The following is a 16,788-nucleotide window of genomic DNA, read 5'->3' as shown; positions in this document are numbered from 1 at the left end:
TTGTCGCAACACCACCGTGCGTATCTAGTCCACTTCGCAACGCAAGTCTTTCAGATAGATAATTTCCTACTGTGCAGAAGGATTGCCTCCATTTGCTCTGAACAGACGTGCTCACTTGTTTTGAGCCAATCAGGAACCAGGCTGTTAGGTAGAGTTCCTGGCTTGGGATGAAGGAGAGAACCTTGATTCTGTGATAGGAGATTTGATAGGTGGGAAGTGTGTAAAGTGGTTTCACCAATATCCTGTGGAGGAATGGATACCGTGGCTGTCTCGCCCACGCTGGGGCCAGTAATATTATCCATGCCAATTAGGTGTTTATTTTCTCTAGTGTTCTGGGAACAAGTACTGTTGGAGGGAATGCATAAAGTAGTGATCCCTTCCAGCTGATTAACAGTGCATCCCCCAGCGATCCTTTCTTGTTTCCTGCCCTAGAGCAGAAAAATCGGCATTTCCTGTTGTGTGAAGTGGCAAATAGATCTATGAGAGGAGTTCCCCATCTGTGGAAAATTTGGCGAAGGATGTCCGCTCGTATTTCCCACTCATGATCCAGTGGGAATTGGTGACAGAGTCTGCGATTGTATTGCTGGAGCCAGGTAAGTATGACGCTGTGATGGTGATGTTGTTTTGGATGCAGAAATTCCATAGACTGACTGCTTCTGCACATGGGGAACATGATCTTGCCTCTCCTTGCCGGTTGATATAATACATTGTGGCAATGTTGTCTGTCAACACCCTGACCAGCATGCCTAAGATATGGGTGCGGAAGTGTTTGCATGCCTGAAAAATAGCTCTCAGCTCTAAGAGGTTTATGTGGAGAAGTCTTTCGGAGACTGACCATTTGCCTGGTACTTTCCCGCCATTCATGTGTGTGCCCCAACCAATGAGGGAAGTGTCTGTGGTTATTTGGTAGGAAGGTTGCAGCCAATGGAATGGAACTCCTGCCATGAGGTTGTGAGGCTTCCTCCATCATGTGAGGGACTTGCAGACGTAGGCTGGAGGCGTGACTATCTTTTGGATGCTGTGTCTTGAAGGTATGTATATGGATGCTAGCCAATGTTGGAGGCATCGAAAATGTAGCCGGGCATGAAGAACTACAAAAGTGGTAGCAGCCATATGGCCCATCAACTTCATGCAAGTGTGTACTGACACCATGGGAGCATTGTTGAGCATGGTCACAAGGTCATGTATTGCGTGAAATCTTTCCACAGGTAAGTACGCTCTCGCAGTAATGGAGTCGAGTGTGGCATCTATGAACTTTGTGTTTTGAATAGGATCCAAAGTGGACTTTTTTTTCATTGATAAGGCCCAGGGAGTTGAAAGTTTGAACAGTCAACCATGCATGCTGCCTCCTGCCGCGTTCTGCCCTTCATGAGGCAATCGTTCAGGTAAGGGAATACCACGACGTTCATCTGATGGAGATGTGCCGCCACAACTGCAAGCATTTTCGGAAAAACCCTTGGAGAGGCTGCTAGACCAAAGAGTAGAATGTGATATTGGAAGTGATCGCTTCCTATTGTGAAACGAAGGAATCGCCTGTGTGCTGGATGTATGGCAATACAGAAATAAGCATCTTGCAGGTCGAGGGCTGCAAACCAATCCCCATTGTTGAGCGATGGCAAAATTGAAGCTATCATCACCATCCTGAACCTCTGTTTCCGGACGTAACGATTCAGTCCTCGCAGATCTAGAATGGGTCTCTATCCTTCCAACTTCTTTTGAGTTAAGTAGCAATGGGAGTAAAACCCCCGTCCTCTGAACTGATCCAGAAAACTCTATTGCCCCAATGAAGAGAAGACGGTGGGCTTCCTGCCGTAAGAGTTCCTCATGAAATGGGTCCCTGAAAAGGGACGGGTTGGGGGGGGGGATAGTAGGAGGAACGGAAGTGAGTGGAATTGTGAATCCGGATGTCACCAGTTCCAAAACTCATCCATCAGATGTTATTGTAGCCTACTGATGGTAAAAGGACCGCAATCAATAGTGGAACAAGGGAAGAACATGATGTTGGTTTGCAACGATGTGAGATGTCTGCATGCCCTCGACCGAGGAGTCAAACATGCTGCTTCACGGATGATGGCTTAGCTGCTCGCACAGGTTGAGGTCATCTGCGCTGGGGTCACTGTCTTGGATGTGTCTGTTCATATGGGCACTGTTGTTGCCTCTGATACTGGTGGTCGTATCTCCTCTGGTATGGATAATACCGCTTGCGCCTAAACGGAGTGGTGTACATCCTCAAAGTGCATAAGGTTGTATGGGAATCTTTCCCAGAGTGGAGGACTTCATCTGTTTTCTCCACAAACAGTTTTTGCTTGTCAAACGGAAGGTCCTCCACCTTGCCTTGCAGCTCTTTGGGGACTCCTGCTTTGGCTAGCCAGGTTGCTCTGTGCATGGAAATGGCTGTGGCCATGGAGCGTGCTGCTGTGTCTGACATCCATAGTGATTTGAAGTCCTGCCCTAGATGTAGTATAACCTTTGTGTACCACTGACTAAGATCGGCTTCTTGAAATCTGGAAGATTGAGCCAGTTCAGTTAATTTCGAATAATTATCAAAATTATGATTGGAAAGTAGGGCAGCATAATTCGCTATGTGGAGAAGTAGGGTGGTAGAGGAGTAGGCCTTCCTGCCGAAGGTATCGAGTTTCTTTGCCTCTTTGTCTGCATCAATGGTTCTGAATTGCGGTGTCTTTGACCTTTATTGAGCTGAATCCACAACCAAGGAATTAGGTTGCGGATGATTAAAGAGAAACTCGAAGCCCTTGGCTGGGGAAGAAAAAAAAAAAAAAAACTTTGTCAACCTGTTTGCTTGTCGGGGCTGTAGAGGCTAGTGACTGCCATATTTCGTCTGCAGCCCTCCATGATTGCCTCATCGATTGGAAGAGCAATTTTTGAATGTTGTTGTGGATGGAGATTTTTCAGTAGGCGATGCTGCTTGGTCTACACCTCTGCTAGCTGTACATCCTGAGATTTAGCAACTCGTTTGAACAGTTCCTGAAACTGTTTCAGGTCGTCTGGAGGGGACATATCCTCAGGGAAGACCACCTCATCGGGAGATGCTGAAGACTGGTCTGTTGGTGACATCCGCTCAGACTGATCCTCAGCTTCAGATATCTGTCCTTCTTCGGGATCAGACTGTTGTGGTTGTACCTGAGGACTGATTGAAGGTGGTGTGGAAAGATATTCCTTCTGCTGTGTGTGTGATCCTGCTGGAACGTGCTGATAGTCTGGGGAGTGGCAGCAGCATGCAGGTCAAGTATAGGAGTGGGACCTGTAGTAGCTGTGTGATCTGTGGCATCGATCATGGTAATGGTCAGAATACGCTGGGGAGGACTGTCTGGACGATGTAATGCTGCTATGATGTCTAGAATAAATTGTGCAGGAGAATGCCTTGGTGAACATGGCAAACAAGGTGAGCACCTTGCCGATGATGGAGATTATCTGTGATAAGGCGACATGTGGTGTCTCCGATGTCTAGGGCTGAGCCACAGTGAGTAAGACACCCAAGTAGTGTCCAACCCCATGCCTGGTGGAATAGTGCCAAGGATGTGAAGGAGACGGTGCTGGGGAGAAAGTTGGAGATGGGGAGAGAGATGACAGGCGCATGGTCATTTTACAAGCGGCTTTTCTCGGTGCCGCAGCCAAGCCACTGTCCCACTTGGCACGCTCTCCATTGTCATGAAACATCAGTGCTGGAGATTGCCGTGGTTTCCCGTTGTGCTCTGCCGGCAGATAAGGTGCCTCTAGGGTAGCTGTTCTCCTCGGTGCCGATGCCTCTGGTGCCTGGAGCACCTCTGGCGCTTGCCACATCTCCGGTGCCGCCAGTTGTGCTGGCGGTGCCAAGCCATCTGTATGCGCAGCTCTCAGTGCCGGCGCCGGTGTTTGCTGCACCTTTGGTGCCGCCAGCCGTGCTGGCGGTGCCAAGCTGTCTCTGTGCAAGGCTCTCGGTGCTGGCGCTGATGCTTGCTGAGCCTCTGGTGCTGCCAGCTATGCTGGTGGTGCCGAGCCATGCCCGCATGTGGCTCTCAGTACCGGTGCCTATATCACCTCTGATGCCACCAGCTTGGCTGGTGGAGCCAAGCCGACTTTCCCTGCGGCTTTTGGTGCCGGTGCTAATGCCGCCTTCCATGCTGACATGGCATTTGCTCTCAGTGCGGGGGTGGCTGATTTCTTCGCCGCAGCCCCGGTAGTTGTTCTGGGGCAGCAGGAGTGAATCCCGACATGCCTGGCTCATCCGCTCTGCTGACCCTTGTGGATGGTGCAGCAGGTAGAGAATGAGTGGGAGATGCTCTCACTCTCTTTGCTGAAGATGGCCTGAAGAATGAAGTACCTCTCTTTTGTGCTCCCATAATGATTGCAGCCAGCGGCGGAATGCCGCTTGAAGGCTACAGTGCTTTGTCAAACAAAAACAACATTTCTCTCTCTGCGCCCTGGACATCAGTTTTAGGCAGTGCTTACATTTGTGAGGGATGTGAGCTTCCCCCAGGCAGCTGATACAAGCCACATGCCCGTCCGATGCCGGCATAGTCTCCCAGCAACAGGAACACTTTTTAAAGCCTGAGGAGCCAGGCATGTCAATTTCAAGTTTTTGTTTTTAACTAGATAACTAACAACTAAATACTAACAACTAACTATTACCCTAACATGAAACTAACTATAACTTTTTTTTTTAAACACAGAAGCTGAGCTTCACTGAGGAGAACAGGGAAGCTCCGCCAGCAACCAAGGACGGTTGAAAGGAACTGACAGGAGCCGGACCACACGCATGGTCCGGCTGACAACTGCTACTGAAAACCTCCGACCAGTGACGCTGGGACGAGCCCAATACCAAGAGTGGAGCACCCAAGGGGACCACTCGAAGAAGAAGTGGTTAGCATACTATGAAGCCAATTTCCTCTGCCTGTGACGTTCATATTTTTCACATAAAAAGCTATGCAACACACCCAGCCTACTTAATTAGCTTAATTTACGTGGGTTCTACAATTGACAGGTAACTGCTTCTGCTGTTCTATTTAAACACCTTCATCATCATCAACCACCATGGGCTCAGCACCCGTTGATGTCTGATGCCTCCCCTCACTATTTCCTTCCATCTTTCCTTGTCCAATGCAGAGTGGTTTAGTTTCTGTAGAATAGCTCCGCACCAATCTACCATATCATCTACCCATTCTCTGTGGGGTCTGCCTCTCCTGTTTGGACCATCCATTATGCTGAATACCAGGGTCTTAACTTTTTGCTCATCGTTCATTCTGCAGATATGCCCGAATAGCTGTAACTTCCGTTGTATAAGCTTCTGAAGTTGGTTCTCTTTCGGTTGTATCTTCCTATATAATTCCTCATTGGTAACGTTCTGTATCCATCCTATTCTGAGGATCTTTCTATAACAACTTTTCTCTAACACTAATATACTTCTCTTCAATTCTTTCATTATCATCCATGTTTCACATCCGTACAACATGCTGCTAAACACACGTTTTCAAGACACTCAGTTTCGTTCCTAAGCTAATTGCTTTACTTTTTCAGATCTTGTCCATCGCCTTCAAACTCATTCTTGCTTTTGCTATTCTAGTTGCTATTTCCTTCTTACAGTCTAGATCATACGTCTGGTTGCTCCCCAAATACGTGAACTTCTCTACATTCTCTAGTTTGATCCCATCTACACTGATTTTCCTTGCTATTTCCTTATCTCCAAATACCATTGTCTTCATTTTATCCATATTCATAATCAGTCCATACAGCTTGCCTTCCTAATTTAGTACCTGCACCTTTCTCGCTAACTTCTCTTCATCTTCCTCAATAACTATATCATCCATGAACCTCAAGTTGTTAATTCTCATCCCATGCACCGATATCCCTTCTACCTCTTCCTTGATCTTGTCCATCACTCTCTCTAGGTTTGTAAAGAAGATACTCGATATCAGATCTCCTTATCTCGTACCTCTACTCGTTCTAAACCAACTTTCCAACTCTCCGCACATTCTCACTGTTGCCGCCGCATTATGGTAGATATCCTTGAACAACCATATCAGTCTGCTATCCATTCCATATCTTAGTGCCAATATCTGCTGTATGGTACTTCTATCTTTCCTGAATCCCATTTGCTCATCCACTAGATGTTCTTCTATATGTAATCTCAATCTTTCTGTCATCATCAGCACCTTGCCTAGATGACTCATTAAGGCAATTGTTCTGTAGTTCTTGCACACCTTGGATTCTGTTATTTCCACACCAACTCATCTAATTACCCACAAAAGCTTATGATCCTATATATTTGTTAGTCTCTAAGAGTGCATCTACACACCACTCTTACCTTGAAATAAGATACACAAATTGCATAGCTTATTTTGAGGTGACTTCAGAATAAGGCGCTATTCTGAAACACCCCTTAACCTTCGTGCAATGAGATTTACCGGGCCGTTGGAATAGGGAGCCCATTATATTTCTATATAACAGGCTTTCTCTTAAGACATGGACTAACAGTGTAGATATAGCCTAAGGTGCGACAGGATTACTTGTTTTTACTATTTAATTGTGAATGGCTTCTAGCCAAAACAGTGGTATGTGTTTGGATTTCTTAAATATCTTTCCACTAGCACAAGTTTGACTTTGTTCTGGCTTTTTGGAGGAGGTGCACAATGTCTTTGTTTTCAATTTCTGCTAATTCTTTAAAAAAATTTTTTTTAAAGTTTCTAAGTTAAGGGAACTTTGACAAATGCAAAATCATAGAATTTTTAAATAGTAGCTTTACCCTATGGTATTATTATATGATCTTCATGTCCATAAGTGTCTTATAAATGTGAAAAATGGCAAATTAAGACAGAGAAGGCAAAATGAGTCATTAATTGTATTCATTTTCAGAAATGAGAAACTGAAAACAAAAGGTCAACTACATAAATCATTTATGCACAAAGGACAGCTGAAAGTGATACTATTCTTAGTCACAACACCTTCTATACTGTCATATGAAAACTACATTTTCAGACTTCACCAGAAGCAAGAGTCTCCCTGGGCACTTACAGGAGAATCAATCAGAAAGCCACCTTTCATTTTTGCTTTATATTTTCAAGATACAAACTACAATGTGTCATTTACATTACCCAGTCCTACAGTCAAAATCCTTAACTTTGAGAATCATTAAAAAAACAACAACAACAAATGGTCTGGTAGCACTTTATAGACTAACAAAACATGTGGATGGTATCATGAGCTTTTGTGGGCACAGCCCACTTCTTCAGATGACCGGAGTTATGAGTTTGGGATGTGAACACTTGAAATAAATAGGAGAGGGGAAGCGGGGGTTAGGGGAGAAGAATAAGGGAGGAGGGTGGGAGACAGAGCATCAGTAAGGGTACGTCTAGACTAGATAGCTGATCAGCTGTTTGTCGGCTCAGCGCGGCAGCCATGTAAATTTTTCTATGTCTGGTAGCCTAATCTACATGCCTCTGACAACAGAGGCATGTAGTCTAGACGTACCGTTAGTATCTGGAGAATGGGTACTTAAACCTAAGCAGATAAAACTCAAAGTCAATAGACAGATTTCCATATCAGGAAGGATACTACAGGCAGTCCCCGGGTTACGTACAAGATAGGGACTGTAGGTTTGCACTTAAGTTGAATCTGTATGTAAGTCGGAACTGGCGTCCAGATTCAGCCGCTGCTGAAACTGACCGCCAGTTCTGACTTACATACAGATTCAACTTAAGAACCCCAAGTGTCCCCAAGTCAGCTGCTGCTGAAACTGATCAGCGGCTGATTCCAGGAAGCCTGGGGCAGAGCAACTCTGCCTCGGGCTTCCTGTAGTCAGCGCTGGTCAGTTTCAGCAGCGGCTGACTTGGGGACACCTGGGGCAGAGCAGCTGGAGTGCTGCTGGGTTGCTCCAGTAGCACTGCTCCTCGCTCCTTGGCGCTACTGGACCAACCCAGCAGAACCCTAGGTGCTCTGCCCCAGGCGTCCTGATTCAGCCACTGCTGAAACTGACCAGCAGCGGCTGAATCAGAACCTGGGGCAGAGCAGCTGGGGTGCTGCCGGGTTGGTCCAGTAGTGACCAGAGCGGCGCTGCAGGACCAATCGGCAGCGCCCCAGCTGCTCTGCCCCAGGGTCCACAACAAAAGCCTGGTCTGCTGGGGGGGGGGGGCACACTAGCTGCGCCCCCCCCCCCCCCCCAGCAGACCAGGGACACGGGGAGTAGAGCCGCAGCGGCAGCGGGGTGCCGCGCCTCTGAGGCTTTGCTCTTGCAAAGCCTCAGAAGCGCGGGAACCCGCCGCTGCTGCGGCTTCGCTCCCGGTGCCTGTGGTCTGCTGGGGACCGTCTCCAGCAGACCAGGGGCACGGGGGACTGAAGCCGCAGCAGCGGCGGGTTCCCGCGCTTCTGACGCTTTGCTCTGGCCGCTGCGGCTTCAGTCCTGGTGCCCCTGGTCTGCTGGAGACGGTCCCCATCAGACCAGGGGCACCAGGAGCAGCTTACCAACGGGGCTCTCTCGCCCCGGAGCTCGCAGGCAGCAATCCGCCACCTCGACCTCCGGAGCGAGAAAGCACCGTTCGTAAGTGCGGATCCGACGTAAGTTGGATCCGCGTAAGTCGGGGTCTGCCTGTACTCAGAGAGCTGTTAGGACCTACAATGGTTGTTAAATTGGTAATGTCCTAACCAACCTTCATCACTATTGAGTCCATTAGCATGTGAACTGAATTTGTGGATGAACTGTAATTCCAAAGCCTTCCTTGTGGATCTGGCTTGTAGAGCTGGTTTGTGATAAGACAGCTACTTGGAGATCTGTCATAGTATGATTTGGAAGGTTAAAACAGTCAGAGCCAAAACGAGGCCACTATGGCTCTGCCTTGTTCCATTTGATCTGAATGGGATGTTAACATTTGAGGAATTGAATCAGAAACACCCAGCTTCCCATATCATGTGGCATACTTCCAAAATGTAAAAAGGCTAATGGGGAAGTTAATGGACACATCATATGAGTTGTAATTGACCATTTTTGTTTCCCACCTACCTGGTAGGGTAAGACATGTTACATTATGTGAGAAGAGGTGTAAGTTCTTTTGAAAGCTATCAAACAAGAAGGAAGACATACAGACCACATATTATTGAACATTTTCCGAGAAGAATTTTATTTAAAAAAACCTAAAAAGTAGCAACTCAAAGCTTCTTTTTGAAAAGTCAGATTAAAATCAGCGACTTCTTTTGAGACAACTGGTTTCTGCCAAACACAATGGTATTAGCTAGAACAGGGAATTTAAAAGAATCTTAAGGGAGTTGGATGGTCAAATCCAAGAGATTCCTTTGATAATCTCAACCTACTGAATAAATAATTATACTGCTGTGATTTTTTTTAAAAAATTTCAGAGGTGTGATAATTTCTAGAGATTTACAAGAGTTTCATGAAATAGGCACTTTTCTATTTCTTTAAAATCTTTTACATTTTCTTTACACCATTTACATTTTAGTGTATTAATCTAAATTACTCTTTACAGAACTGAACTGTATAAAAAACTTAGTCTGCTCTGCTTGCATATGAATCAAATATCATAATATCAGTTTAGAGATGCAGGTTTTAAATTTAATAGTCTGTCTTGGACTTGAAACAGGTTATATTACTTTACTCAACAAGATAACTCAGAAGGTCACCATAGCAGATAATTAAAAATGCCTCAAACACAAATTTAATTCTTCTTTAATGTAACATAATAGAAGTATAGAATGTTTCAACCCGTCTGTTAGTTTTATCATTCTCCCCCTCCTCTTTGGGGAGGAGGATTAATTCATTCCTACTTATGACACTGGAAGTACTATAGTTATATGCCAAGATGCAGTATTCCTGCAGCAATGTTTATTATAGTATCATAAAATCAAAATCATAGCTTCCAGAGGATTTGTTCTATTTCTACTTCTATGCATTACCTTCAAATTATTGTAGTTTTCTGCACTGGCAATAGAAGAGATTTATGTTAAATGTTGAAACCATGTTATTAGGTTAGGCTGATTAGGCCTCAGTTGGAGTAGTGTGTCCAGTTCTGAGCACAACATTTCAAGAAAGATGTGGAGAAACTGGAGAAGGACCCAAGAAGAGCAACAAAAATGATAAAAGGTCTAGAAAACATGATGTATGAGGAAATTTAAAAAAGAGTGAATAGTCCTGCAGCACCTTAGAGACTAACACAAAATGTAGATGGTACCATGAGTTTCGTGCACACAACCCACTTCTTCAGATAAATGGAGTTAAGGAGTCCAGGGTCCAAATAAACAGAGAAAGAGAGGGGATGGGAAGGGAAAGATAACAGGAAAAAATGGAGAAAAAATTGTCAGATTATCTATGGTAATGTAGCGGCTCATCCAGGTCAGGTCTTTGTTTAAACCTGTATTCAAGGTGTCAAACTTGTAAATGAAACCAAGAGGGAAGACTGAAAGAATTGGGCCTGTTCAGTTTAGAAAAAAGAAGACTGAGAGGGAATTAAAGCAAAATGCAGGACAATGTAGCACTTTAAAGACTAACAAGATGGTTTATTAGATGATGAGCTTTCGTGGGCCAGACCCACTTCCTCAGATCATGATTGTAGTTTTCAAGCATCTGAAAGGGTGTTACAAGGAGGAGGGAGAAAAATTGTTCTCCTTGACCTCTGAGGATTGGATAAGAAGCAATGGGGTTAAACAGCAGCAAGTAAGGTTTACTTTGGACATTAGGAAAAAATTCCCAACTGCCTGGGTGGTTAAATTCCTGGAGGGAACGGGGTTGTGGAATCTCCATCTCTGGAGATATTCAAGAGCAGGTTTGACAGACATCTATCAGGGATGAAACCGTGCTTGGCCCTGGACTGGACTCGATGACCTATTGCCTGTATCAGGGGTTGTCAACCCCTGGCAGGTATGCCACAAGCAGCATGTGAGCTGACCTTCACTGGCACGTGGGGAGGGAGTTCAGCCCCGCTCCTCTCACACACACGGGGAAGCTCGTGCTGCAGCTACCGCCTCAGCCACACAGTTTCAGGCCAAAGCAACTGTTGGGACGGGAGAGGCACACACAGGAGAGGGTGGGGCTGGGCCTGTTCAGCTGGCAAGTCACAGGTGCTGCACCGTGCTAATCCCCACGGGCTGTGTGCAGGACTAGGAAGCCCCTTCCCCAGTGTCCTGCTATACCCGGCTAGGCTGGAGCCAGCCCTGGGCAGCCCTGGGCTCTGCCTGCCTCAGCCCTGGAGCCGCAGCCTGCAGGCAAAGGGCTGGGCCGGGCATGAAAGAGACTCTGCCTCCCCACACCCTGCTGCCTCTCCCCGTCCCAGAATTGCTGACCTACCAGTGAGGGTTCTGGGGGCACAGTGTGAGCAGGAGAGGGTGTGATGGAGGATGCAGGAGCAGGATGGGAGAGGGCAGGGGTTTCACTAAGGGGCATAGGGCAATGCAGGGGGATCAGGCTGGGGGGGGGTCATGGGGTTGAGGAGAGCGAGGATGGAGCAGAGAGAAGATGTGAGGGGTGGGGGGGGGGGGGGGGGGGAAGATACAATTTTACTTTGCAGAAGTTGCTCCTTCCTTTACTCTCCACTTCTTTGCCTCCCTCCCTAACTAGCTATTTGGCTGCATTCTCATCCTTCCTGTGTTACTCTCCCAATCTTCTCTCACCCTCAAACTCCCTCTTGTACCCCTACCCCACACCCTCTTCTGCCACCAAACTCCCTTCTAGACCCTGCCCTTCTCACCCCATCCTGCATCCCACCTCTCACACAGATCCTGCATCCCTATCCCACTCGCTGGCAGCCCTGTCCCACACATTGAACCCCTCATTTTTGTTCCCACTCCAGAGCCTGAGGGGGTCCACAAAAATCCACTAATTCTGGAACCCCAGAAAAGTAAATCTGGCCTAAGGAAAGCCCTGAACCCTCCCTGCCCCTTCGCCTCACCCCATGAGGCTGGAGTGCCAGAAGAGTGAGGTGTCTCAGCTGAAAGCCACATCAGTGAGGGTTGGGGATTTTGGGAGGAGATTTTTTTTTTTGCTTCTCTCTTGTGTGGTCCCCAACTGATTTTTCTGTGGATCACTTGTGAGGTCCCCAACCCAAAAAGGTTCCCCACCCCTGCCATAAAGAAAGAAGACATTGAAACCTTTTGTATTGGACATAATATTTTACTTTATTTAAAATGAAATTTGATAAACTAACATGAGAAAGTTAAAACGCTTAATCTGTTTAATAATTAAATAAAACTGTTCTCCCCAGCTACAGCACTAGCAAAATGGCTCTGGCGTAATTATGTAATTAACAGTGAGTTTCCATTAGCAACTGGTAATCCGTGGAAAGGTTTGCATTGACAAAGGTAGTACACAGGGTGCACGGTGGAGAGCCCGTCCCCCCTGGGAGAACAGCATGGCCCATGGCAGGATGGTTAAATCTTGGCATGCCACTTCGGAAAGGTTGCTGACCCTAATCCTAAATTAAATGCTTTTCCCCAACAAGAATTTGTATTACTACAAGAAATTGGCAAGTAATTGTTTGTATTTTCTTAAAAGGAAAGCTGAGTACAGAGATGAATAAGGATGTTTAAAATGAAGATGAATTTTTTAAAGTATTATAAATTTTAACATTTTTTATATTTTTGTGTAATTCTTGTTCATTTATTAATGATTCATGGATGTGAAAAAACATCAGTACTTCGATACTTTTGTCAGGACCTTAGGTTAAATTAAATCATACTTAGTGGACATTATGAACACAATGTTTTTAACGTAACTGGACCATTGTGGTTATTTTGATTTGTATTTTTTAAACTGAAAATACATTAAAACATTTTGGTGAAAGTTTTAAATTTTAAGCACTGAGTATCTGAGACACAATGTATTTATGTGGTGCCAATGTTTAGGATCTGATAGTAAGTCTTGGTCAGTATTACTATGTGTAGAAAACTTAGACCTCATCTAGACTGTGTTACTATTTTGGGATGCTGGAAGTACCCCCAAAATAGCAATGCCGCATCTTCAAAAGCACCTGCTATTTACCAAAATAGTGGGTGCACTATTCCGGTGTCACTGTAATGGTTAAGGGATTTGTCAGAACAGTGCCTTATTTTGAAATGTGGCGCTATTTAGATAGTGCCAAATTTCAAAATAAGCTCTTTTGATTTAGACTCGGAATAAGCTACGAAGTTTGCGTAGCTATTCCAACAGAAGGGTGCTATCTAGACCAGTGTTTCCCAATTGGCACTCTGCGGAGCAAAAGTAGGGATTCCACAAGGAGCTGGCACTCCCCTGCCCCTTCTGAAAGAGAGAGCACCGGCTAACCAGCTTCTTAAAGAGGCAGCACACTTGTTTCCCCTTCCTCCCTGGCAATGCAGAGGCATAGCGAGACGGGGGCAGAGGGGAACAGTTGCTCCCAGCCGGCACACTAGAGGGGTGCTGGACAGGGGTGACCCCACGTGACCCACAGCGGGGAGGGAAGCACTTCTCCCTCCCCAAAGGAGCCAGCACGGGCTGCCTGAACAGCTGGGGCTGTGGCACCCAGTAACTTAGTTCTGCGGCCTTTCTGCACAGTGGGGGCGGGGAGAGGGAGGTCAGGAGACCCAGGTCTGCGCAGCTTTGACTGTACAGGCAGTGCTCTCTGCCCTGGGACTCCCCGCACCCTCCCCCCCACCCACAGGATGGCATTGTGGAAGTAAGTTGCTGGAGTGCAACAGCACCTGCTGTTCAGGCAGCGTGCACGCCAGCTGTTTGGAGAGAGGAAGTACAGTCGCACACTTCCTGGAACCCAGAAGTGCTGCAGAATTGCCAGGTACTGGTCCCAGCTACTCCTGTCCAGACCCCCCACGTGTGCCCTGCCCCCCCCCCCAGCACCCAGCAGCACCTTGCCATCCACTCCAGGACCCTGTCCCTAGCTCCACTACCCTGCCACTCACCCCAGCACCCAGCAGCACGCTGTCCCCAGCCCTAGCACCCTGCCACCTACCCCAGTGCCCAGCAGGACCATGTCCGTAACCCCAACATCCTGCCCCAGCACCCCATCACCTATGCCAGCATCCTGTCATCCAGCAGCACCCTCTCCCCAGCCCCAGCACCCACTAGCACCCTGTCCCCACAAGCACAGTTGGGGCCACATTAATGAGGCTTGGGGGGTTTTGGAGGGGTTTTTTTTGCATCTTGTTTGTGTGGCCCCAACTGACTTTTCTGTAGGTCAGTGATCCTTGACTCAAAACAGGTTCCCTGCCCCTTTCATAAATAAAGACGATGCTAAAACCTTTTGAGTTTGACATAATATTTTTTTTTTAAAAATGAAGCCTGGCCAACATGCCCCCAATTGGGACCAAACCCCCATCTCACTGCAGCATCATAACACTCCTGCACCACCTGACCCCAATTCTGGAACCCCGTCCTGAGCCTCTTACTTCCCCAAACTCCTGCATCCCCTCATCCTCAGTCTTCTGCCACAACACTCCTGCACCATCCACACATCACAAATCTGTGTCCTGAGCCCATCATACTCAGCCTCCTTGCCCTGAGCCCCTCACATATCCAACCCAAACTCCTGCACCCTCACATCAACAAGCCTGTGACTTGCTCGGCACCCCAACCTTCCACCTGAGCCCAACACTCCCCAGCCTGGAGCCCCCTCCCGAGCCAGAATCCCCTTCTCCTGCATCCAATCCCTCCCAGAGCTTGCACTTCTCACCCCTTCCCACACCCAAATCCTTCATTCCCACCCCAGAGCCCGCACCTCCTATTTCAACCCAGTGAGAGTGTGTAAGGGCTGGGGATAGCAAGCGATGGAGAGGAGGGGAACAGAGCGGATGGGGCCTCAAAGGGGTGGGATCTTGGGGAAGGAATGTGATTTTCATGCATTGGTGAGTTCCCTCTCTTTTTTTTTTTTTTTTGGGCTTGACAAACCTAGGGGTTCCTTGAATTTTGAAAAGGGTTCCATGGCCAAATAAAATTGGGAAACACTGGTTTAGATGCACCCTTAGTGTTGAACAAGAAAGAAACGTATAGCTCAATAAGCCTATCCAATTTATTTGGGGAAAATATTAGTTTTTTGACTTGCAAAACAATTTGTGGTTCTAGGGGATCAACGCAAACTTGCTTTTTCCATTGGAAGGGTGAGACATACCTGAAGAAACAAAAGCTCGTTTGGCTTTAGCCTTCTCTAAGTGAATTTACCACTTGGCCCATAGAGTTGTATCAGGTGTAGAACAATCTGAACTGTCTGGGCTTCAGAATTAGTTCTAATAGTCTGTGATGCTAAGCTCTCACAGTTCTAACTCCATAAACTATAAGTGGTGCTGGGTGCCACAGAATCATAAATAAGTTAGGGATGAAAATGAGACAGGCCTCTGTTTTGACTTCAGAACAGTGCTGTGGTTTGTACAGTCAACAAGTGATCTCTTTGTTATACTAAAAAACATATTTATAATCTCAAATCACTGCATAATCCTGTAAAAGGATGTAAATGCAATGGCAAACTATCCTTATGATGCTAATCAGATTTGACCATTGTGGATGCCTGTTTATTTAAAGCAGGATTTACACTACATTATGCACAGATAGGTAAACTTGGACACAGGATTATGTCATGTCAAAGTAGTTTCTTTTACCTCATTAAGGTGGTATCATCAAATATAGTGTAGTTATTGGACTGGACATGTATTTGAAATAGGAAAAAGGATTTTTCAAATGTAAGATGTTAGGCCACAAGGAGACAGAAAGTAATGTGAGATTCACCTGCTGCCTGAGCATAGTCAGGGAACAAGATAAGGGAAGATGTTTATAAAACATTTCTAAAACATAAAAAAATGCATAAGGTATTCTTAATTTGTTTAATGCACAGGATGAGTCTAAATAATAAAGATGACAAAGTGATACAAGCACACATTTTTTAAAGTGTAATTTTTCCAAAATATCCCCATGAGGTCTCACCAATTCCAGGTGGCATTTCTAAAATAAATTCAAAGTGTAGTACTTACCTTCAGAAGCATGGCAATTGGGAAGCTCAGGATAAAGTTTCTGTGAATTTTTTACATCTGCAGAAAAAAATGTAAATTATATAACATACCAAAACAGGTCAATTTGCTTTGTTTTCTACTCTGTAATACATGTTCAAGATCCACAAAATTATTGTAGTTAGCCAAGAAGTGGCGGTGGATGGCAGAAATAGCTATTTATTGAACCAGGACTAAGAGATAGAAATCTCAATTCATCTCTTTCCCCAAAAAAATAGGAAAGGAGTTGCAGGAAAAAAATATGAGCAAGAGTAGCACATAGCCTACTTGCTCTGTGGCAGAAGAAAGACTAGACTAGAGAGTAGGAATTAAGGCGATATACTTATGAAAGATCCATATACCTATTTGAAGAGGACATTGAAGTAGTAGCTCAATGGACCCAGACCAGAAGAGATTAACTCCCTGTTAAAATCCAGTAGTTTTTAAAGGTATACAATCCCTTTTTAATAGGAAAAAAAGTCTATCACATACAGTGGACAATTGTTTAGTCAATTAATTTTAATATCTTTTCTGAGCTATTTCATTCATGACTGTAAAACTGGCACTAATTTCTATATTCAGCTGTCATCTATAATAAGCAGTAAAAACAAAATCAACCATTTTGTTGTGTCTTTTTAGTAAGTATGTTATGTTGTATTTAAAAACTAGATAAAAGAATATTTATTAAAACTTAAGCATAAAAGTGTCACCCATTATCTTTCATGAATCTCTCTCAAAATACTTCTACTTTTTGACAAAGCAAGCTGTTATAGAGAATTACCATCTCACATAAGAAAAAGGTGTTGGATAGTATAAAAACATCAAGGCTACGTCTACACTGGCCCCTTC

The 16,788-nt window shown here is 45.6% G+C and overlaps 1 protein-coding gene across 2 annotated transcripts in view; it reads right to left on the bottom strand.

Moving 5' to 3' along the window:
* SH3YL1 (SH3 and SYLF domain containing 1) overlaps positions 1 to 16,788 on the bottom strand; it is a 103,331-nt gene that overhangs the window by 37,035 nt on the left and 49,508 nt on the right. For both annotated transcript variants that reach the window (XM_006130966.4, XM_025188605.2), the window contains exon 9: positions 15,925 to 15,981. In XM_006130966.4, coding sequence (XP_006131028.1) covers positions 15,925 to 15,981 — 57 coding nt within the window. The remainder of the gene's footprint in view (positions 1 to 15,924; positions 15,982 to 16,788) is intronic.

This window comes from Pelodiscus sinensis, chromosome 3 (assembly GCF_049634645.1).
Source record: "Pelodiscus sinensis isolate JC-2024 chromosome 3, ASM4963464v1, whole genome shotgun sequence".
Taxonomy (NCBI): domain Eukaryota; kingdom Metazoa; phylum Chordata; order Testudines; family Trionychidae; genus Pelodiscus; species Pelodiscus sinensis.
This window is presented reverse-complemented; position numbering and strand designations above follow the sequence as displayed.